General features: G+C 44.7%; 1 protein-coding gene across 2 annotated transcripts in view; it reads right to left on the bottom strand.

Annotated features, from left to right (window-relative positions):
- Positions 1-1,489: 1,489 nt before the first annotated feature.
- Positions 1,490-22,741, bottom strand: part of BICD2 (BICD cargo adaptor 2) — an 84,828-nt gene continuing 63,576 nt past the window's right edge. The window contains exons 3-8 of one of the 2 annotated variants that reach the window (XM_045298649.1): positions 13,287-13,439; positions 11,091-11,555; positions 8,690-9,715; positions 7,925-8,076; positions 5,469-5,679; positions 1,490-3,502 (exon numbers count right to left, since the gene is read on the bottom strand). In XM_045298649.1, the coding sequence (XP_045154584.1) occupies positions 3,497-3,502; positions 5,469-5,679; positions 7,925-8,076; positions 8,690-9,715; positions 11,091-11,555; positions 13,287-13,439 (2,013 nt within the window). In that variant the 3' untranslated portion in view covers positions 1,490-3,496. Of the gene's footprint in view, positions 5,680-7,924; positions 8,077-8,689; positions 9,716-11,090; positions 11,556-13,286; positions 13,440-22,741 lie in introns of both variants that reach the window. The other variant, XM_004717734.2, reaches the window with a different exon arrangement.

Below are 22,741 nucleotides of genomic sequence, written 5' to 3'. Positions count from 1 at the left end.
CTGGGACCCATGTGTGCTCATGTCCCTACCCAGCCCAAGCACGCTACCCAACTCAGGTCTGGTTGACTGTCTTTGAGTGTACCACCAACTCATGCTCTCCTTCAGTTCTCCCTGATGTGGGTTTACAATGAACTTTATGTAAAAGTTTGAATTCTGTCCTGATCTCTTGACAGATAATCTCTAAACTCTTGAAATTTCCCAAAGACTCTCATAATTCAACCTATGTAGCTAATCATTTGTGTGTGTTTTCCTAGAATAAAGCTTTAAGTTTAGATTTTTCCATGAGTTCTATTAGTTGCTCTAGTTAGTTCTGAACCCAAGGTAGTAGTGGGAGCTAGTAGGGCAGAAATGAGTAGGGTCTTGCGAGGGTGGCAGGGGTGATGGGTTTCCTGGCATCTAAAGTTCTGGGTACATTTGACAGTGTGGAGGACTCTGCGCCATTAGCTTGTGAGGTCTGATCTGGTTGGGTGGTTAGGGTCAGCAGAAGTGTCATAAGTGCCAGCATTTGGTGTCATAAGATAATTAGAATGACTACTCTATCTACCCTGTGAGGTTAGCATTCTCCCTGCTGTCTTCCCTGGTTATCTCATCTGCACACAAGGGGGTCACACTGACAATTCCCTCTAGGGTAGAGCCTCATCTACCTACTGCTGCACAAGTCTACCTTGAGGATTCCTCCTCCTCTCTCCCTCTTTCCTTCTAGGCATAGCTGCCCATCTCAGGCTGGGCCCAAATGACTCCCTTTATATCTTGATACCGTCAACACTCAAGGTGGGGTTGACAAGCCAAAGGAAGGCTTGGGAGTGCCATACGCTCTGTCACCCTTTCAGGGTTCCTTCTAGTCTCCACTCAGATGAGCCAGGTGAGAGGTTTGTTGAAACAACATGGATCAGCAGCAGGGAAATTACTTCTAGTTACTGAGTTCGAAAAATAAATACCTCTTTTATCTAACTAGAAAGAAGGTTCAAAGTCATACCAGGCATGGAAGACCCTACTATATGGAAGACCCTACTAGAGAGGGAGGGGCCTCCAGGGTTAATGTGGGGGAGGTGATGGGACTCTAAGAGCCTGAGACAAGGCAGACCTGCAGGGTTCTATGTGGGGCAGGGGGAACAGGACAATGAGAAAGCCTGTCTTAGAACAGCATCCACAGGGCTACTCCCATGTCTCCTCACCCAATGTCCCCAGGGATGACACCCAGGCTACTCTAGCTCCCATCACCATGACTACCCATTCATGTTTAGTTTCCTTTGCTGTTGTATTTTACTTAAAAGCACTGCCATCACTGGGAATTGCTGGAACCAGTCAATCGGAGTACAGCATCCAGTAGCTACAGAAAAACAACACGTCTTTTTATTATTATTTTTCATTTATTTGTTCTACCAATGTGACTCTTTACACAGGCCCACTGTTCCTATGCACACTGGCTTTGGAGACGTTCAAGTCATACCTTTGTGTTCCAAGAATTTCAATTAATTTCTTCCTATTCCTTTTCCATGTTCTGCCTAATTTTCTCAAAATTAAAGGCATTTGCTTATTATTATTATTTGTTTAGGTCCGTGTAAAGGTTCCTTGGCAGGAGAACATGCACATGACCTTAAAATAAAGACCAACATTCTGACACCAGGGCAACGCACAGAGAAATACAGTACTCAGACAGCACTGCAAATAAATACCCCAATATACCTGAAACTATCTCAAAGGTAACAACATTTTGTATAAATCAATACTGTAACAAAAGTTAAAAATAGGAGTCTCTACAACTAAGAAATGTTTTTCCAGAAAACAGAATTCTTTCATTCTTGCCACGTATATGGTTATAATTTATACACTTTTTTTCCATTGTGGAGGAGGGAAGGAGAGGTTCTTTTTCTTGCTCCACAAGTACCAATTTAATCATTCATATGAACTCAGCAAACAGGGTGGGGATGAAGACCAGCTGACTCAGCTTACTAAGGAGCATTAGTGATTTCTGTTTCCTGAAAATTAAGTGACTAGTCACATCAAGCAAGGGAAGATATTAATGTCTCATTTGCAAAGAATACTAAGTTTAACCCTTGTCCACTATTGTGCGAAGCATAGAAACAGTTCTAGCACTTATAACACATTCTTGGTTATCCACAACATGCTATTAATACAGCTGGCTTAGCTTGTTCCAGAAAATCCATTTGCTTTTCAAAGCACACTAAATGCTTTGTGTCTGCTTTCATTTTCTAAGCCCCCGAATTTGCAAGGATCTTCAGAGTAAAGAATCACTGATTAACAAAATTTTATCCAATTGCTGTTCTCTTTCTTTTGATGGAGATGCCCAGGTAAAGATGTGAAAGCACACACTCACCCCACACTTATTGCTTCACACTGGCTGAGAAAATGATCACCTGTTCATTTTAGAGAATAAATCACTCTGGGACATCTACCTTAAATGATGAAGGCACTACTGGCAATGATTACTAACAAAGAGGTGCTGAAATAGAACACCCTAAAAATTGACAAATGTAGAATTTTTTAAGTGTACCACAATTTGGCACAACAACCAGAGTAACAAAACAATTCCAATTTGGAATTTCATTGGTACAGTTGTTCAAAATCCTGCTAATCAGTCATGCTTCATAATGTCTTAAGACCCAGAAAATTCTGGAATTTGCAAGTAATACTCTCATTCAATAATTTATAATGCTTTTTTTCAAGTGCTTACTACTGTTTTAACCAGAGCAACGGTCAAGTTTTCTTCTTGTTACTTTGAGCTATTCCTAAGAATAATAATAAGACAATATGAAAAACTCTAGAATCCGAATACCCTGAATTTCTTAATGAACATGGCATTTAAATCCATAATTTCAAAGATGAATCATATAATGCTGTATAATGTAACAGGCTGCTGACCCATAGGGTGGCTCCATCATCCAAGCTCCTTGCTGGGTCCAAGTCCTTGCCTAAACAGTATAGAGCTACATAGTAAAAGAAGTACACATGTTTGCAATATGCTGACATCCAGTCAAAAGGTTGACAGTCAGGATGGAGAGCTATGTGATCTTGAACACACACATCATTTGAGAATTATCTCTACATAAGGAGTGAGGAACTATAATACCAATGTAACAAAAGTGCACAGGTTTATCAGGTAAAAAAGGGGTGTATGTAGGACGAGGGGCTCCCCATGATGTCTCTAGTGGGTTCACAATGAACACGGTGATCATGGTTTGGAGCAGATTCCTCAGTACTTGTAAAAAAGTCTTTCAAGCAGTAGCCTGCAGTATTTTCATCATTAAAGCTCTCATTCTTCCCATTACAAACCCAGGGAATGCTGTTTTTTTTTTGGGGGGGGGGGGGGGGGGCGGGGAAGCAGTGGCATATCCAAAGACATTTCTAAGTGGAAATTATGTTGCCTTTCCTTCCTCCATGTGGACAGCCTGTATTCCTCCAACCACAACCACGAAGGGAGGAGAGGAGCTGCAAGGCGACAGGGCCAGGTGGCCGAGTCCTCTCAGCAACTACTCTACAACTGGAAATGGGAGAAAACAAGATGCCATTAGAAAACAAGTCACTCATCATGCCAGCTCAACCCACATCTCAGTCTTGGTGGTGCTGTGAATATGGGGATAGTTAGTTGGCAGAGCAGAAACTTCCGTGTTAGCTGTGGCTATGTTCTGCAGTGAGGCTGCTCCCGAGTGACACACAAAGGTCCTTACAAGGACTGAGAAAAGCTGCTGCGGTGGCAGGCAAAGTGGAGGCTGCAGACGTGTATGAAGTGACACATGCAAGGCAGGCTGAGATAGGGAAGTCACTCCTCCGATAAGTCCTGTTCGCCAAGGCAGGGGAGGAAAGGGCCTTTCTAAAGGAGGAGAGGCACTTCAAGGCCCACTGAGCCCAAGATACCAAGCCCAAAGAACACCTGCAGGACTCTCCTCTGCCACTTCAAGTTGTTGCAGTCCCAACCTAAAGCACAGCCTGCCCACAGCAGTCGGAGTTTGTTGAGGCCCGAGATATTCTCAAGAACCATGTGTAAGAGTGAAATAAACAAAGGTAAACACCTTTGGGAGAGAGGGCAAAGCAGTTTTTTTGTCAGATAACGTGAATTCCCCGTCTGTAGAAAGGTGCCCTCTGTCTTCTGATAGGTGAGGAGCAAAGAGATGAAGACAACACGGCTTCTTGTCCAGCTGACCCCAGAGGGTGATTAGGAAGAGAAATACTGAGAGATGTGCTGCACCAGGAAGTGTAAACTCAGGATGCCTGATGCAGTACAGACAATGTCCCCACTAACTAATGGAAGGGCCATGGGGTTCCATGTTGACTAAGTCCCATGACCTAATGCCCATTCATCCCCCACATTGCACTAAATAAAGGAAGCCACATTTCCACCTGTGAAGAACAGGGGCTGGTCCCACTCAAAGCTGTTGAGAGCAGCCCAAGCTGGGTTCCTGCCAGCAACTGTGAGGAGCTTTCAACTTAGCTGAGCTCAGGATGCTGGGATTTCCGGATGTGGATTCAAAGTCCTTCTTAGGGGTGACGTCATCTTCGAGGAAGTGATGCACTGTGAGCAGGTAAGTGGGCACAGTAGGGCACTGCAGGCCTACCTGCTACCCTGCAGGGAAAGGTGGGCAGCAGGAGAAAAACCACTGCCATACAAAAGACCAGGGCTTCACATTGGATACAAAGACCCTGGCTAGGCACTTGGAAAGTTATTTTCATTGGAACTATGGTCCCTGACAGCTACCTTCCTACCTGCTTGCAGAGCAAGACAGGTGCAGACCTCAGAAGGGGATCAGTGGCTACGTCAGGTGAACTGGGCTAGATCAGCTGCACTTGGGCTGACATATGCTTAGGCTCCCAAGTGACATGTTGTCTGGGTCTGAAGGAATGCAGAAAGCTTGGGGCAGCTCTGTACCACATTGGTGGTATAATTATGCACTTCTGTCCTGAATGGGTTTTGCAGTGAAATGTGGCACAGGCTACAAAGCAATTCCTGGACCAAGCTGTACGCAGAGTTTTCTGTCACAATCACTTCAACAGGGAGGATGGGAGCCACGGCGGAAGGGCAAGACAAATCCATGGCACATGTGTCAGGGCATGAGTTTCCCACCAGGATCCTGAACCTCCCTGCAGGTGCTGAACAAGGACGCCAGAGCAGGACTTCCTTGACTAAGAGCTTGCTCCGTGGCCCACATCACCAGGAAATCCCTTCCTCTGTCCCCTCCTCTAACCCCTACCAAAAAGGGTAGCATCCAAAAAGTAACAAAAAGATGAACAGACACAAAACAGGCCCAAGAGTCCAGAAGGCCAGTGTGCTGCACCCACGTAGATGTGAGTTAGTGGGGATGAAGCGAATAGGTGATGCTCAGTGTTAGCTGCAGCATGCAGTGTCCACAGCCTTAGTCACAGTAAATGTTATACTTTTCACGACAGAACACCTGAGTGGAGAGCCCAGAGCCCTCAGCCCTGTCACTGGCACTGGCACAGGTGTGACTTACACTCGGGGCATTGGGCTTGGACTTGGGGGTGGTCTTGTTGCGGCCACGCCGAGCCTGCTCATGGTCCAGCTCAAGCAGCTCCAGACGCTGGGTCAGGGCCAATTTCTGCTGAATGGCCATGCGCAGTAGTGAGTTGAGGGTCTTCTTCTCATCCTCAGCAGCTGCCAGCTGCCGCTGCATCTCATCCAGCTGTGTGATGTACTCGTCACACCTGCAAGACAATGTGAGAACTCATGACGAGGCATGGGTAGGTAAGGTAAAGTTGTTTCCTGGAGCAAGGAAACTAGGGTCCAGGGGATGATGGTGGTGAGGTGGGTCTGCCTTGGCCATATAGGAGAAACAGTAGTAGTGAAGCCATCTCCCATGTGGGAGGCTATGGACAGTAGGTGAGGTGAGGGTAGTGGGGAGGAGAAAAGGCCAATGTTCCAACTTCTTTTAGTAAGGGCTGTATGTGCCTGATTAAGCAAATCCAGTCCTCCAACTATCTGTCCAGGGGTTTATGTGGGGGGGAGGGACCTGGTCACAGCCGACCCTGGACCTCCTCACTAAGCCTTCTCCCCTGTGGTAGTATCTTCAAGAAGCTTTCACAAAGGCCCCTGATCACAGCTAGTCAGAGAGCATGCTCAGAGGGCAGACAGCACAGACTGAAAGGGTTAACTAGTTTTGTTTTTTAATTGGAGGTAGGGCATACATTTGATTCCGCCTGCGTTGCTTTTTCAATAGGGTTTTCAATGGAGCAGCTGTTTTCCTCTGATTGATCTGGCTTTCTCTGCAGCATGTGTTCTCAAAGGGGAGTGAGGACTGCCCTTCTAGGCTTCCTTATGATTTGGGCAGCCAATGGAGATGCTGGTGCCATCTTAACTGTGACATGGGCACTATGGTATCACATGACTTTCAAGGTTTGGATGTAGACCCCAGGAAGCTGGGCTGGGATCTGGTTTTGGCTTTACTTGTGTTGGGCATGGTACTTGCGTTCAGTAGGAGCTTAGTCAATCTGTGCTGAGTGGACTATCCAAGCCAGGCAAACGTGTGTGGGTGTAGTGAGGTAAACAGGAATGGCTCCTAAGTTCCTGCTCAGGACATATCTGTCTCCTGTCTGGCCTTGAGTGACCTTTCACACATCTTGTCATCTTTTTATTTTTTTTGTCATCTTCTTAACTATGCTGAAGATTAATATAAACTCATGAGAGGGCACAGCCAGGCAAGGTGTTCTGCCACCAAAGGTAACATACAGAGTCAGGAGTTTCCCAGAAGTTCCAAAACACCCAAGTACTATGAGCCAACCCCACACCAAACTGAGTGATCTCAGAGCTTAGCCTACTGAATAGCTGCTCCTCCCACTGTGGACCTGGTTTTTCTGAGTGTACATATCTAAGCACATCCCTCCAACCCAGCACCCTCCTGAAGAACTTCCATTCATGCACACATGGGGGCTAGGGCTGAGCAGGATGTGGACATGTTTGAGATACTTATGTCAACTGAAAAGTTAAGGGCTGTATGTCTTTAAATAAAATAAGTTTAAGGAAGCGGAGGTTTAGGTATTAATGCCAAGGAAATGTGCACTCTTTTCTTGAGGACTTGTGTATGCCTCAAGAAGAGGAGGAAGCTTCTAGACAAAGGCTGAAGCTTTCTCTCTCTTTCTTCTCCCACATATCTAGTTTAGGATTAATTTCATCCTGTCTCAATTTTGTCCTGGCAGGGACAGTGAAAAACAAGTATGCCCAGTTCTGAACGTGAGGGGACGCAGGACATGAAGTTCAGGCTATAATCCTACCTAATCTCATGGTTTTGTTTCCTCGTGTATAAAGGGAAACTATAGAATCTAGACCACCTCCTGGAACCACAGTGGAAGGATCTCTCCCATGAAGGGGCCCCTAGTGCAGTGCTTAACATCTAGGAACCCTTATTCTCACTGTCCAGCCTTTTGTCCCAACCTTTCATAGGAAGGAATGCTGTGTCAGACCTGTACGTCTCTTTGAGAAAGCTCAAGTCCTCCACCTCCCCAGCTAGAACTGTATGTACGGCGTGAGGACGGGGCTGCTTTCAGCCCATCCTGGACCTTGTTACTGAGCTCCTCCACCATGTGGGAGAACCTCCACTCTGCACTGGGTTATGTGCCTACTCACAGCCACCCTTGGCCATTACTACATGCTCCACATTAGAGGACAAGGTCTTTTCAAGTAAGGACGTCAGCAACTGGCCAAGGAGATGCTGATTGAAATCACAAAGGACAAAGCAGAAAGTTTCCCCCTTCCACATCTGCTGCTACAGTTTCCTCCTTATCTTACCCATCACCATCAGTGGACAGCAGCTCTGTACTCCTTCCCAGGGGCTGTGATGAAGCAGCATGCAGGATATAGTCAGCTGCAGCTCCACTGGGAGTGCCTCCCCTGGTCCTTGACCAGCCAAGCAGTAACACCCAGGGTGGCGGGTGCAAATTTCTCCCGACTGCTCACCTGGTGGCAAACATGGCACGCAATGATGAGAAGGTAGCAGCATCCTCCTTGAGTGCTTTGAGCTCGTTGCGCAGCTTCATCATGGTCTCGGTCACCATTGCTTTCTCATTTTCATACTTGCTCTTCAGGTTGGCCAGGGCTACCTCGGCTGTCTATAAGGATAGCAAGTGGGTGGGGTGAAGAGTGCACCCACCACACAATGTCTCCCATGAACACCCATGGTGGGAACCATCTGAATGTGAACATAGCTTCAGAAGTATTCTTCTCCAGTGCAGCCTCTCAGTCACCTCACTTTAACAACACTCAGTAATACTCCCCAAAGCATTAAGGCCCAATAGTAGGCAGTTGTGCTAAAGAACCCTAGTACAGGATAACCACTAACAATGCTGCTCTAGTTATGAGGAGGACCTGTCAAAGCTTGCCACCCCAGCTGTACCCCTATCCTTCTTAACTAGAGGTCCTGAATGCCTCCTGAGGGTCAGAGGAGGTCAGAGTTGAAAGGGAAATGCCCATTCAGACCAGCAGCCTTCCAGGGTCCAGACCAAATGGTTCCCTGATAATCAAAGTCAAACTCTTAGAAGCCTCACAGAGCCCTGGGCTTGGAGCTCTGAAGAGTGGCTCTGTCCAGCTCCTATTCATCCCCAACCTTCCTGGTACTATGAGCCCCTAGTCCTCACCCATGCATCCATAATGAATTCCCAGGTCCTGAAGCTTGGCTCATACACATCCAGTTCCCCAGACTCCAGGCCTAGCCCAATGACTCACTTGTTTGTTGGCCTTGAGCACGGTCCGCAATGTAGTGATTTGCTCACGCTTGGTGCTGAGGAGTGACTTGAGCTTCAAGATCTCCTCCATCAGTGCCTCCTTGTCTTTGTCTACAACAGGGCCCAGCTCCTGTGAGGTGATACGTTGCCGAGACAGTTCAGTGGTGCGGTCCACAGCTATTTGTAGGTGCTTGATCTGGTCTCGAATAATGGCAATTAAGTTGTAGATGTTCATGGGCTCGCGGTGTGGATCGCTCAGGGGTGATGGTAGCGAGGAGCTGGTTGAAGGATTGCTTTCTCCATTCCCGCTCTCTCCTCTGCCCAGCTCCATAGCCAGTAGCCCCTTAGGCAGGAGGATGGGAGACCGGTGGCCACAACCCTCAGGGTTGGCATGGCTGTCTCCACCATGCCCCTCACGGTAGTAGTCTAGCATAACGCGATTTGGTGTTTCATTGTTACACATGCATACATGGTGGTAGAGGTTGGCCAGCTCCTCACTGAAGCTTACCAGCTCATCTTGGGCCACACTCAGGCTGCCCTGTGTTTCACCAGCCACATCACTCACGCTCTTGAGTTCCTTCTCTAACCGAGACAGCAGGTCTCGGTCTTGGCGGCTGGCCTTCTCTAGTAGGGTGAGCTTTTCAGTCAGTGCCTGGCCCTCAGCTTCACGGCGGCTTTTCTCTTCAGCATGTTGGGCTTCCGAGGCCTCGTGAATACTACGTAGTGCCTTCAGCTGCTCCCGGAGCTCACCTGCCTCGGCCACAGCCACATGGTACTTGCAGGCCAGGATTTCAGGACCATTGATGTCCACCTCATAGTAGTCGCCATCTTCATGGCTGTCCCGGTCCTTCTCATTGTCCAGGGCTGTCTGTCGCTCCTTGCTGGCCTGTAGGCGCCGAAGGGCACTTAGGTTCTCTGTGAGCTGACTAACTTTTTCATGTTGCTCTGAGAGGGCCCTGTGTGCCTGTTCCAGCTGCTTCTGTGTGTCTTGAAGTGTTGTAAGCAGGCTCACTTTCTCCCGATCCATCTACAATGCATAGGCACAGAGAAGTCAGCTGTTTATAAAGGGGCCACCTTGGCACAATTAACACCATCCTGCCTGATTCCATGTATCAACTATGGCCTCTGGGGTTCCTTAACCATTTGTTGTCAGTGAAATGGAATGAATAGTATGACTCATGTGAACCCTCAAAACCCCTTTATACCAGCACCAATCCTCACAGTTATGCAGAAAGGTGCTGCTGTCCGTACCGCCATTTGGCAGGTGGGGTACCTGAGGTTGAGATGCTGGGTGACCTGTCCAAAGTCATTATGAACAAAAACTAGGGGGCTGGGATTCAGAGCCTGGTCATGTAACTGCTTGAAGTTAATGTGAGGAACACCACTCTGAGGAACCCAGATGTCCCTTGTGCCATGTCCCCTCCTCAGTGGGCCCATAGTCAGAGTCCTGGGCTCAGAAGGTTAAGGCCCAGGATTACAGGGTAACAGTAGAACTTAGGCCCAGCACTCAGCTTCCCAAGGGTAATAACTGCCTTTGTCCCCAGTGCCCTGGAGACATGCAGTAGACATTTTTAGATTCAACATAAAATGAAAGATGTTCTGTCTTCCAGGAGGCAAGGTTATAAAGATGTGTCTTGCTTTGGCTTGAGTCCTTCTCTATAAAGTGTCTGCATGTGGGTGTTGAATACAGGACTAGCTTTTTATCATTTCACAAGTGGGCTCTCTCCCTTAAGTCTTCGTGCTCAACAAGGTTGGCGAGTCCTGTCTCTGCCTGCACCCTGCAGCTGCGGTAGCAGACTAGAAGCTCTGAGAAGTCCTGTGGGGAGACACCACAAACCCAAACCAAACTCATTGCCAACAAGTCAATGCTGACTCAAAGTGACCCTATAGGACAGGGTAGAACTGCCCCTGTGAGTTTCCAAGACTGTAACTCTTCACAGGGGTAGAAGTCCCATCTTTCTCCCAAGGAGCAGCTGGTGGTTTCAAACTGCTGACTTTGTGGATCACAGCTCTACATGTAACCATTATGTGACCAGGGCTCCTATGGAGACACACCATGGGGACTTTGAGTACAAAGTCTTGACACAACTCATATCCCACTGTCATTACATGAATGTCATGGTAATATATGAGAAAACCTGAATCTAGTAATCAGTCCTTTAATTCTTTAATTCTTAAATCTGGATTAGGATGTACTATACTTTATGGAACCAATATAGAATTTAAAACAAATTTAAGTAGAAGCTAGCAAGTCAGTATAAAGTGTTAGATGCATACTGTTGACAGAGGTGCAAATGTGGCAAGGGCTGAAAGTGGAGAAACTAAACCAGACTTTTTCATGTTCTAGAACTCTGTGGCAGAGGCCCCCACCATGGCCAACCCCACCATGGCCACATTCTCACCTGCATCAGCTGCTGTTTTAGCTTCTGGATCTCAGAGATGTTGAGCTCACTGAGCAGGTCAGAGACCAGGCTAGGTGAGGGTGGTGGGATCCCATCTTTTCTGGGCATGGAGGTCTTGTTGTCAAGCGGCAACTTGGCCAGACCATGCTCCAGACCATTGGCCAGGGCCTCAGCATCATTGTTAGGTTCTGTGGTAGCAGCAGCAGCATCATCACTGAACTTGAGGCCATCTAGGGAGACATGCAGATGGCTAGTGTAGAGGGAGTCATTGATGCTCATGTAGTGCGATAGCTCCTTTCGCAGGCTGTTCTTCTGTTCCCGCTCTGTCTTGAGCGTCTCTAGTACCTCTTCTAGCTGCCGCTCTGAGATTTCCTTGAGCCGGATGGCATCCTCTAATTGGCTGTTTAGATATTCAGTCTCTTCCTCCAGTCGCTTAATTTCATGCTTGAGGCCCTCAAATTCCACCTAGGGAAGAGGATTTAAAGAACCATAAACCAGGCAACCACTTTATGGGGACTACAGTAGCAAAAAGTTTCAAATACTCAGTCCCATTTCTGGGCAGTAGAAGTCCACACCCAGCCCTGCTGGAATGTATATGCCTGTGTTGTGGGGATGCGGTGCACTACTGTGGCAGGTTATAATGGTGAGAGTTTACCCATCATCATAGGAGGAAGCTGGGAGGGATTCTGCTGAGGGTTAGGGGAGGATGGAGGTGTATATGTGCACCATGAGTAACACAAAAGTGCCAGACAACCAAACCTGAGTCTGTGCAGATCCAGGCCGTGGAAGGGTCTTAACACAAAGGACATGTGTCTATGCTTTAAGATATATACTTTTTTAACTTAAAAATATTAATAAGAATTGATCATTTAAAGTAATATACAATTATTTAATTAATATTAAGCTATTTGAGTATTTCAAAACATATTCATATGTTCATTGATTATTTTAACTATATTTCAAATGATACAGAAATGAGACCCATCAAGGCAGTTGCAGTGAGCACAGGACACCAGAAGGCACTCACCTCTACTTACAACCAGTGTACAATACAATACATAGACCCCAGAAGCGCTAGTGTTAAGGGGTCAACAGCAGAATCCAAGATTTTATCTGTATGAAATTATATTCTCAAGTGTTCAAGAAACCGACAAGAAAATATGATGACTGATGCTTTATATTGGCAGGGTGTGTGTGTATGTTGAGTCAGGGTTTGTGGAAACATTTAAAAACACTGACTATAAACAAATTGGCTATTATTTTGTAATACTTAGTAAAAGAAAAAATATCGACAAAAATGCAATACTGAATGGACCTGCAGATATTAGAAAGGTACAGAGGTGCCATATTAGGAAGAAAAGCTTGGTGGTTTACTTCAGAAAATCAGCCAATGAAAAACCCTAGGAATCACAATGGTCTGATCTATATCCAATCAAGCAGAGGGCACAGGACAAGGCAGGGCTGTTTCCAACCATTGTGCATGGGGTGACTTGACAGCCACTAAAAAAAACCTAGTACAAACTATATCCTAGGTTACGATGCGAGGGCATTTCATCTTTTTTGGCAGGTCCCTGAGATTTGGCCTGCAACAACTCCCAAAGCAAGGAACAAATAACCACATATGGATTGTCAAGGTCTATCCAGTTCCTCCACTGACTCCCACTCCCTTGATTCTATACTAAAACCAAATTCACTGCCATCAAGTTGATTTGGACTCATAGCAACTTAGAACTCATAGAACTTCCATGTCAGTTTCAGAGGCCATACATTTTTATGGGAGTTTTATTAGATCCAGAGAAATAGCATGAGTGCCCATAGGTGAAATGGTAGAACTGGGTGGAGCTCACGTCGTCTGTGCCAAAAATGGCACAGGGGGAAGAAGGGGCTAATGAACACTTCCACAAGGACATGTGGGTACCTCCATAAAGAACTTAAGATCAGCAATGGAGATGGGAAGAGAACCTGGAGGTTCTGAGGGGTTTAGTGTAATCTTTTATGATTTGATGGGATGGTAGCCTCAGGGTAGATGACTGACACAACTGCCTGAGCTCCTGCCTTGCAGGGGGCCTGGGGGCTGGGACCTGGCCACTGAGAGCCCACTGCCTGGGAGAACATACCTTCCCAGTGCATGAAGTCAGGAACAGGTGAGGAGATGAGCTCCTCCGTGTATCCCCCACCCGCAGGCCACAGACTTGCCTGGTTCTGCCTGAGCACAGACACCTGCTTCTGCAGGCAGATGTTCTCTTCTTCCAGCTCTGAGTAGTCCTGCAGTAAGCGAGCCTCCCGGAACTTGTACTCTTTGATGTCATCCCGCAGGCGGCTGCGCTGGATCTCTACATTCTGGTTGATCTATAGGCGAGAGATACAGATGAAAATGACCATCTGCCACCTAGCACAGGGTAAGGTAGGGCCCTGAGTGGCCAGGCATCTGGGAGTAAGCAGCAGAGCCTGGAGACTTAGGTTCAGCTTCTCAATCAGCCACTTGGCAGTTTGGAACCTTCAGCAAGTGTCTCAAGACTGCTTTCAAGACTCTGATTCAAGACTCTGTTTTATCAACTGTAAAATAGAATTTAAAAGAAAATTAAAAATACACTCTGGTTAGGAATGTAAAATGGTACAGCTGCTGTGGAAATATTTTTTTCCAGTTCTTAAGAAGTGAAATTAAAAATTCCCATATGGCTTAGCAATTCCACTCTTAGGTATAAACTGAAGAAAAGCAAAAGCACATTTGCACAAAAACTTGTAAACAGAGGTTCCCAGCAGCATTCAATATAGTCTAAAATAAGAAATAAGGCAAATGTCCATGAATGAATGAAAGCCTAAAGACAACGTGGGATAGAGAAACAATAAGAGTATTGTTTAGCCATACCAGCATGAAGTAGGGAACCAACAGAGAGGTCTGCGGGGCTGGCCCCAATCCTAACTACATGGACAGCAGCCCCTCCCCTCAGAAGAATTCACTTCAGAGGACAGAAATGAAGCTACAGCTCAGGGAGAGGGACATGTCTGATCAGAGCACACAGGAACAAATGAAGGGAGGAGAAGAGAGAGTGGAACACATCCTGGTCCACCAAGCCCTGAGAACGATATTCCTGCTCAGAGCAGCCAATGCACAGAAAGGACCATAGGGCCAGCCCCACTACGAGACAGAATGCCCCTCATTGACCCACAGTCCTATGGGGGACAACACTGGAGACACAGTGCGGGAAATGTGCCCAATTGACCCCACCATACTGAGGTGAAACATTAAGGGTGTGCAATGGAACAGCAAGGGGAGGAAAGTAATGAAATCCCCAGGGATTCCAAAACTAGACTGTGGGGCCAGGGTGTGGGACTCTATCAGACTCAACCGGAAAACACTCTTAAACATCAACAAACAGACCTTGAACTGTTTACAGGCTTTTGTTTTTTTGGTCGTTGTTGTTTTGTTTTGCTCTATCTTGTTTTTTGTGCATACTATTATCTCTGCAGATCTATCTAGACAAGATAGGCTGGATAAACAATCTGGAGAAGGAAACTACAGGATTGACAGTTCCAGGGGGACATGGGAGAGGGGAAGAAGGGGGAAAGGAAGTGGGTGTTAAACCCAGGGACAAGGGAACAAGTAATCCAACATCGATGGCAAGGAGGGTATAGGAGGGCTTGATCAAGGGCAATGTAACCGAGAGGAATTACTGAAACCAAAATGAAGGCAGAGCATGATAGTGGGACAAGAGGAAAGTAAAAGGAAATAGAGGAAAAAAGTAGGAGGCAAAGGGCATTTATAGAGGTCTAAATATAGGCATGTACATATTTATATAAGATGATGGGGAAATAGATCTATGTGCATATATTTATAGGTTTAGTATTAAGGTAGCAGACAGACACTGGGCCACTACTCAAGTAGTCCTTCAATGCAAGATCACTTTGTTCTATTAAACTGGCATTCCATGATGCTCACCTTCCCGACACCATCACCGAAGACAAAGCGGGTGTATAAGCAAATGTGGTAAAGAAAGCTGATGGTGCCCAACTATCAAAAGATATAGCGTCTGGGGTCTTAAAGGCTTGAAGATAAACAAGAGGCCATCTAGCTGAGAAGCAACAAAGCCTACTTGGAAGAAGCACACCAGCCTGTGTGATCATGAGGTGTCGATAGGATCAGGCATCAAAGACCCAGAACAAAAAATCCTATAATTGTGAATGAGGGGGAGTGCAGAGTGGAGACCCAAAGCCCATTTGTAGGCAACTGGACATCTCCTTAGAGAAGGGGCACAGGGAGGAAATGAGCCAGTCAGGGTGCAATGAAACATACAACTTTCCTCTAGTTCTTTAATGCTTCCCCCCACTATCATGATCCCAATTCTACCTTACAAATCCGGCTTAGACCAGAGGATGTACACTGGTACAGAAAAGAGCTGGAAACACGGAATCCAGGACAGATAAACCTCTTAGGACCAATAATGAGAGTAGTGAAGGGGAAGAAATGGGGAACTGATCACAATGATCTACATATAACCCCCTCCCTAGGGGATGGACAAAAGAAAAGTGGGTGAAGGGAGATGCAGGACAGGGTAAGACACGACAAAATAATAATAATTTATAAATTATCAAGGGGGAGGGAGGAAGGGAGGGTTGGGGGGGAATGAGGACCTAATACCAAGGGCTCAAGTAGAAAGCAAATGTTTTGAGAATGATGATGGCAACAAATGTACAAATGTGCTTGACCCAATGGATGGATTGTGATAAATGTTGTATGAGCCTTCAGTAAAATGACTATATACATAAAATTATTTTTATGTATAAGTATATGTATAATATATATTATGTAAACATATATAATTATACATATAATTTGTCCTCTAGGTCCCACAAATTGTGCTGTCATTTTCCAGGGTACTAGAGTTACATGCAAATATTCAACCAATAGTAATGTTGGATTGATAAAATAGGACAAAAAATTTAAAAAGGAACAGAGGGAATATAGCAGACAATGCTGTCCACTCTCTTTTTGACCAAGAAAACCTATACCATAAGAGACAGAGAGACCAAGTTACTAATTGGAAAAAAGCAAGACTTATCAATAAATAAAAACTCCCATTGTTGTCATTACATGCCATAAAGTAAATTCCGATCCATAGCGACGCTACATAAAATAGAACTAAACATTACATGGTCTTGCGTCATCCTCACAATTGTTCCTATGCTTGAGCCCATTGTTGCAGCCACTGTGCCATCAATCCATCTTGTTGAGGGCCTTCCTTTCTTTCACTGCAGGCCAGGGTATTTTCAATATTCTTTGTCAGCACCACAATTTAAATGTACCAATTTTCTGTTCTTCCTTATTCAATGTCCAACATCCACAAGCTTATGAAGCAACTGAAAATACCAAGGCTTGGGTAAGGTATACCTTAGTCCTCAAAATTCTTGCTTTTTAATACTCTAAAGAAGTCTTGTCATCCACTTGATTCTATACAACATTGTGACAAGGCTACGACAAATCAACAGGTCCTCCACAGGAATGAGAGAAGAACCTAACTGGAAAATCAAGTTAAGCCCAAGGGAGAGGAACATCTACATTTTAGATGAGACACTATTATTTCTGTTGGTGAGTATGGTGGGCAAACTCTAGGTGTTTGCACATTTCTTTATAATATTTGATTTTGGCTTCTCGAGCTGCCCTTAGAAATTTTCTGTTCAGCTCTTTGACTTCATCATTTCTTCCATTTGCTTTATCTAGTCTAAAATGAAAATTAAGGGTGTCTTCTGACACCCACATTGATATTTTTTCCTCCTTTTCCTGTCTTTTTAGTTACTTTTTGCTTTCTTCATGAATGATACTCTTGAGGGCCTCGCACAGCTCTTCTGGTTTTCTGTTATTAGGGTTCAAGTCATCAAATCTGTTAAGATGTTCTCGAAACTCAGGTGAGATAGACTCAAGGTTATATTTTGGCTCTTGTGGACTTGTGTTCATTTTCTTCAGCTTTAACCTGAACTTATATGAGCAATTGATGGACTGTTCCAGTTGTCCCCGGCCACAGATGTAGTTAATTTTATTTCTGTTTATTCCATATGGAGAAAAAGTCCAGGTGTTTAGTCACCTTTTTTTGTTGTTGTTGAAAAAAAAAGCACTTGCTATGACTAGTTGCTGGTGTTGCAAAATTCAGCAAAATTCTATCATGTGATCTTCATCTTTGTTTCTGTCACCAATTCCCCTGTTTCAAACTACTGTTCCTCCTTCTTTGTCTCCAACTTTTGCATTCCCATCACTAATAATTATCAATGTAGCCTGATTGCATGTATGATCAATTTCTGACAAAATTCCCATTAAATGGGTGAAAACAAGTAAACAAGTCAATATATGTGAGTGAATATGTAACACAATGTTACAACTTGTGTTCATCTATCTGATAAAACTCAACATATAACTTCAAATTAATGAGACAACATAAGGTCTGCATGGGACACAGTGGCAAACACATAAGCAGGAGTAGGGTGCAATCTACAACTGCAGATTCCAAGGGCCTCTCACGCTACCAATCAGATTTCAAAGTAAGAACTTAGTAATTTAGTGTTCTCACCATAGTTAATTGTCCCCAGGGGACAGTCACCTAGTCTTCAATGAGCCATCACTTGTTAAGCAGGTTTCTTACCTGGGCTACAATGTAGATGAGGTCAGTCAGCAAACACATTCTCACAAAATCCAGCCTACAACCATGAAATGTCCCAAGACATGGCATGCAGCTTAGGTCCAAGAGGGAGGAATACTGGGAATTCATCCTAAGTCAGGTCTGATAAAATTTACCCTATAGAGCACAGGCCTCCTAGGGTCTTACCATTAGATGTGGCAGGTGTCAACTGTCATTCACCCTTAAGGGGCTGCTAGTAAAGCATAGGTTCCCAAACTTATTTGCCCCACCTTTACTAGAAAAAACAACAGCAGCACCACTTGGGCAATTAAAAATTTTTGTACTGAACACCGCGGTGGGAACTGAGTCTGGCCATTGTTGCAATCTTGCCTTCTAGGATACTCCGACCCAGCATCTGTAGGACCCTACATCAAATGGGCACACCACCCTGCTACCTTGAGGCAGAGTTGGAACTCCTCAAGCCCAACAGTCAGGTGATCAAGCCTCAGTTATCTCCTTAACTTACCACTCTACTTCTTCTTTCTTTATTCTCTCACCCTCCTACTAACTTTCCCACGACAGATGGTCTCAACCGACTCAGGTTTGTTTTATTTTTTCTCTCTCTCTCTTTGTCTTTTTCTCTATTTTTCCTCGTCTCTCCCTCTCTTTCCTATCATACACCACTGCTGGGGTCCAAGCACCTATCCTCCACCAGGGTAATTCAACCCAAATAGCAGGGGGGAACTCCAGCCTGCCCTCTGTGGGAGTGCTGCACACCACACAAAGCAGATGTGGCAACCCTCTACAGCGCTCTGCGCTGCTGAGGAAACCTCTTTTGGACCTCCTAAAGTGATCTTGCCAACTAGGACAATTCCGCCCAGCACCACTGGGTCTCTGCATGAAAAGGGCACACCAACCTACCATCTTGGGGCAGGGTTTAAACCCTTCTGGCCCCACATTCAGGCAATCAGGGATCAGCTATCTCTTTACTCTTTATTTTTTCCTTCTCCCTTTTCTTCTCTTTAGCACCACAGCCAATCTTAGTGAGTACAGTTGTGTTTTTCCCTTCTTTCTCTCTTTTTCTTTCTTTCTTCTCTCTTTGTTCTCTTCTCCTCTTTTTGCTTTTCTGTTTCTCTCCTTTCCCTCTCTTTCCTTCCACATGCCACTGCTGGTTTAGAGACTGTTTACCCTCTGGCTACAGCAACTCCACCCACCCAGTGGGGAGAGCTACAGCCTGGCCCCTGTGACAGCGCTGCACACTGGACAAGGCACTGCTACACACAGCACAGCATGGCATGGCATCCAGGTATCTCTTTATCTAATATTTTCTCTCCTTTGCTTTTTTCCCTTTCTTTCTGTTCTTCCACTTTTTCTTTTCTACTCTTCTTGATTTCTTCTCTCATTCTTGCTACAGTCTCAGCAGATTCAAGTTTCCTTTTTTGTTGTTTTTACAATTATTTAGTCTTTGAAATTTTTTTTTTGTGAGTGGGTGTTAGTTTGCTTGGGAGTTTGACTCCCATCTCTGTTTTCTTCTTTCTCTCTTTTTCTTCTCCATCCATCCCTCTCTTTCCTTCCACAAGCTACTATTGACCACCAGGCAACTCAACTCTGCAACTCTGAAGGCCCACTTGGGGGAGCTCTCATGCACATTTGTTGGCTTTACACGCAGCTGGGGAATCATGCCAGTTCTCCTCCATATACCAAGCAGCTGGGGGGTTCTCCCCTTCAAACGGCTGGGGGAACTATAGCCTAAACCCCTAGCCCTACAAGTGACTGGGGAAACTCCTGCCCACCACCAGTGTGCCTCCATGCTGCCACAGGAACAACCATCCAACCTACATGGCGATCTCTCTGACTAGGGTAACCCCGCCTGCCAGCTATGGTGCTCTACACCATAGAGGGTACACCCACATGCCCTCCTCGGCACTCCAGTTGCAAAGGGAAACATCACATGTCAACCTAGGTGCTCCAAGCACCATGAGACAAGCCACTACGGCTTACTTAGAGACCAGCCAGTGAAGTGACACCCTCGTGAGCCCACAACAACCCGACAAGTGTCACATAAGATGACTATCCAACACACATTCCACATAATGGAATACTGGTCAGCTAGCATAAGGGTGAAACTACAGTTAGATAGAGTGGTAGCCTGACAACCGAGTCCAGCTACCTGCAGGGATTTCATAGAAGCACTCATACCAGTCCCCCAAGAGAAAGCCCTGTGCTCTTAGACTCTGGAAGATGGCTTCAGGCTCCTCTAACACAACATGTAAATAGCAACCAGCCCCAAAAGCCTTAACAAAAAAAGTAGGATAAACAGAAGACAATGATGGAAAAAGTCATGAACCTAACGATGTGCTTACAAGAAGCATCATTGACCTGCTAAAGAAATTTTCAGAATGCTGCTTGAAGTCATACAAGATATGAGGGACGCAATACAGAAAAAGTATGAAATGATAGAGGAGATAAAGGCAATGCACAAAAAGGGAAATACAAGACTTAAGGGATGAAATAACAAAACCCAGTAGCAAATTGACAGACTTTTACAACAGACTTGAGGAGGCAGAGAATCGCACAAGTGATCTACAGGATAGCCAAGAAGACCTCAGCAAATGAGAAAAGCAGTCAAATAAGACAATTAGAGAAACTGACAAAAACATGAGAATCAAGTCTGATGCTAGAAAGAGGAAAAATATCAGAATAATTGGACTACCGGAACAAGACACAACAAAGAAGTCAACAGTGAAAATAGCGAGGGAATTCTTAGAGAAAAATTTCCCCAGCTTAATAAATGAAAATCAGGCAACCATTCAGAAGGCTGAAAGAACAACAGCCAGACTGAATCCCAAGAATTCACCAAGACACATCATAGTTAAATTATACAACTATGAAGAAAAGGAGATCATAAGAGCAGCTATGGAAAAGCAAATAGTCGCATATAAAGGTACCCCAATAAGAGTATGTTTATACCTATCAGCAAACATGATGAAGAAGGAATTTTCTTCCAAAAATTGATGAAAACAACGCAAACCTAAGAATACTATACCCAGTCAAATTATCTATTGAGATAGACAGAAAAGTAAGAGTCTTCCCAGACAAGGAATAACTCAAAGAAAACACGAAAAGGAACCCAGTCTTACAAAAGATCCTTGCTGATCCAGTATAGGCAGAAGATCAACACTCACCAAGTGCAAATAAGAGACCATCACTTAGAACAACTCCATCCATAGGGAAACAATGAGAAAACAGCCCCCAAGATAGCATTGGGTGAATAGTGGAAAGAAGGGAAAAATGAAACACACACGCACAACACTAGTGGATAAGATTCGTAGGTAGGAAAACACCCAAACACCCAACACAAAACCCCCCAACACAAAGGTATAAGATGACATCAGAGTCCACAGATGTAATAACACTGAATACCAATGTCCTGAACCCAGGCATTAAAAGGGAGAGGATAACAGACTAGCTCAGAAAACATAACCCATCAATCTGCTGCCTATGGGAAACACATCTCAAGCTTGCAGACAAAAACAGATTGAGAATTAAAGGCTGGAGAAAAATATACCAAGCAAACGGCAATGTAAAAAAAAAAAAAGGCAGCGATCTTAATATCTGACAAAAATTGATTCCAAGGTATAGAACATAACAAGAGACAAGGAGGTACACTATATAATGCTCAAGGGAACAGTAAACCAAGAACCAGCAAGAATAATAAATATATACATGCCCAATGAGACCCACGAAATTTGTAAATCAAACACTCCAAAAGATAAAAAAAGAAATCAGTCTCAACAATTATAGTTGGTGACTTTAATACACCACTTTCTGAAAAAGAGAGATCACAGGGAAAGAAATTCAACAAGGAGGCTACAGATCGAAACAGCGCAATCGGACGACTTGACTTGATATTTTCAGAGCGTTCCAACCAAATGCAAATAAATTCATGTTCCTTTCAAGCCCACATTGCACATATTCGAAGATAGACCACATGCTGGCACACAAGTGGAACTTGAGTAAATTCAAGCACATAGAGATTATACAGACGTCTCTCTCTGATCACTGTGCAATAAGGCTGGAAATCAACAGAAGGACAGTGCAGAAAACAAGGGCAACAATTGGATGATGAATAATTTTCTACTGCAAAAGGAGTGGGTATTGAACCAGGTAAGAGATGAAATCAGGAAGTTTCTAGAAACCAATGAGAATGAAAATATGGCATATCACAATCTTTGGGAGACACCAAAGGCATTTATCAGAGAAAGGCTGACAGTAATAAATGCACACATGAAAAGAGAAGAGAGACTCGTGGATGATATACTGGCACAAAACTTACACCAATTAGAGCAGACTCAACAGAACAATCCTACTAATAGCAAGAGGACAGAAATAATAAAAATCAGAGCTGAGATACAGGAGAGGGAAAACAAGAGAGCTATGGAAAAAATTAATGCAGCTAAAACTAGGTTCTTGAAAGGATTAATAAACCGCTGGCAAACCTAACTAAAGAAAGGAAGGAACATCAATTGCAAGGATGAGTGATGAAACAGGGGACATTACAATGGACCCTAATGAAATCAAAAGGATAATTACATAGTACTATGAAGGCCTATACGCTAACGAATTCAACAACTTGGAAGACATACATAAATACTTGGAAACACAATATCTCCCCAGACTATCCCAGATGAATGTCAAGAAACTTAACAGCATATGTGGTGAAGAAAGTTGATGGAGCCCGGCTATCAAAAGATACAGCATCAGGGGTTTTAAAAGCTTGAAGGTAAACAAGTGGCCATCTAGGTCAGAAGCAACAAAGCCCACATGGAAGAAGCACACCAGCCTGTGCAATCATCAGGAAGTGTTGAAGGGATCAGGTATCAGGCATCAAAGAACAAAAATACAAATCATTGTTAATGAGGGGGAGTGCAGATTGGGGACCCAAAACCAATCTGTAGGCAACTGGATATCCCTTTACAGAAGAGTCGTGAGGAGAAGAGCCAGTTAGGGTGCAGTGTAGCAATGATGAAACACACAACTTTC

Source organism: Echinops telfairi, unplaced genomic scaffold (genome assembly GCF_000313985.2).
Source record: "Echinops telfairi isolate 266 unplaced genomic scaffold, ASM31398v2 ScPeMD7_7430;HRSCAF=8468, whole genome shotgun sequence".
NCBI classification, from domain to species: domain Eukaryota; kingdom Metazoa; phylum Chordata; class Mammalia; order Afrosoricida; family Tenrecidae; genus Echinops; species Echinops telfairi.
This window is presented reverse-complemented; position numbering and strand designations above follow the sequence as displayed.